The sequence below is a fragment of the Apteryx rowi genome, unplaced genomic scaffold (genome assembly GCF_003343035.1).
Source record: "Apteryx rowi isolate R43461 unplaced genomic scaffold, aptRow1 scaffold_1407, whole genome shotgun sequence".
NCBI lineage: Eukaryota > Metazoa > Chordata > Aves > Apterygiformes > Apterygidae > Apteryx > Apteryx rowi.
This window is the reverse complement of record NW_020447650.1, coordinates 1-1,650: the sequence shown is the minus strand read 5'-3', so window position 1 is coordinate 1,650 and position 1,650 is coordinate 1. Positions and strand designations below refer to the sequence as shown.

At 72.4% G+C, this 1,650-nt stretch overlaps 1 protein-coding gene across 1 annotated transcript; it reads right to left on the bottom strand.

Annotated features, from left to right (window-relative positions):
- Positions 1 to 887: 887 nt before the first annotated feature.
- LOC112962016 (17-beta-hydroxysteroid dehydrogenase type 6-like) lies at positions 888 to 1,646 on the bottom strand (the record flags this gene model as incomplete). The annotated part of the gene is made up of 3 exons (XM_026057847.1): positions 888 to 1,108; positions 1,191 to 1,354; positions 1,435 to 1,646. Coding segments are annotated over 3 exons (597 nt in total), but the record flags the coding sequence as incomplete, so codon positions are not given.
- Between the last annotated feature and the right edge of the window lie 4 nt (positions 1,647 to 1,650).

Sequence of the window (1,650 nt, the reverse complement as noted above, 5' to 3'; positions counted from 1 at the left end):
GAGCCCAGCGCCTGGTTACGCTGCTTACGGGCAGGGGGCACCTACCAGCAGACGAGGTTTCTAATCGCTTGGGCTCCCCTCGCCCAGCCCACGTGCTCACGGCCTGCGGGAATTGGATCAGCGGGACCCCGACGTGGGAGAGGAGTCGGCGCTGCCGAGACGGACTGGAAGACCTGCCTGAGCCGATGCCCCCGGCTCCGGAGCAGCAAGGTCCCGCAGGGGAGGGCCAAGAGCCGCAGGGGCGTTTGCTGCCGGCGGGTCAGCCCGGTCCTGCCGTGCCAAACCCCACCCCGCCCTCGTCTCCCCTTGCACCAGCAGCCGCCGGTCAGCGAACCCGGGGCAGGCGCGACGCCRGGCCGACTGCCCGCTCGCTGCCACCTCGGCCAGCCGGGGCGGCGCAGGGAGCCGGAGGCCAGGCGCACTTTGGGCGAGCTGTGCCGATTCCCCCGAGCTGCGCTGCCACTCGCTCGCCCGCAGCCCGGGGCTGCCGCCGCTGCCGCGCAGGCGCCTGGCCCAGCCCAAGGCCGGTCCTGCGGGATGAGGCTGGCAAGGGCCGTGCCGGAGCAGGGCCTGGGGGGTGCCAGCACCGAGCGGCTTTTCACCCATTGCCCGGGAGAGCAGCACTCGGCCCCGCCGCTCATCCTTGACCGCCCAGATAAGCGGCATTCGCTGGGCACGTGGGACAAACGCCGCCATGCTCTGCTGCCCGCAGAGACGCCCAGCTCCACAAACGGAAAGAGCGAGCATGGTCGAACTTGGTTTTATTATTAATGCACGGCCTCACCCCCCTCCCACAACCCCGGCGGGGCGCGAGCCCCAAGGACGAGCCGTGGGGTGCCCCGGGGCAGCAGCAGCCGCTCTCTTTGCAGCCTGCCCCAGCCGCGCGCTCAGGGCGCCTGGGCCGGCCGGGGCAGAGCCGGCGCCAGGAGCCGGTCGGCCAGGGCRGTGGGCAGGTAGGAGAGCGGGATGTAGTGGAGCCGGGCGTCCCAGCCGGCGGCATAGCGCGTGCGGGGATGCGCCGCCGTCAGCGCATGTTCCATGCAGCCAGTGACCAGCGACAGGTCGCTGCTGCAGCGCGTCCGCAGCGACTCCTCGAAGACCTTGCGGACTGGGAGCGGAGGAGGAGGAGGGTGAGCGCCGCAGGCACCCAGCCGCCCGGCCCCCCGCCCTCCCCGCCGCCGGGCTCTTACGGCTCTCGAAGTAGCGCTGCCCGTAGCTTTCCCGCACGCTGGCCGGCGCCTGCTCCCAGACCTGCTCCAGGGCCTCCAGGTTGCGGGCGATGTCCGTCATGCCGGTGCGGAAATACCCCGGCTCCACGATGGCCACATGCACCCCGAAGTCGCGGAGCTCGCGCCTGCAACGGAGCCACCGTCACGGGCCGGGCACGGCGGGACCCCTCCTGCCGGCATGGGCCAGCGCGGCACGGGCGCTTACCGGAGGCTGTCGGAGAAGGCCTCCACGCCGTACTTGGAGGGGCAGTAGCCGCCGCCGTAGAAGGCGAGCCGGCCCAGGATGCTGGCCACGTTGACCACGCGGCCCCGGGCGCGCCGCACCAGGGGCAGCAGGCTCAGCGTCACCTCCACCAGCCCCACCAGGTTGACGTTCAGCACCCGCACGAAGTCCTCCTTGCGCAGCCACTCGTTGGGGGCC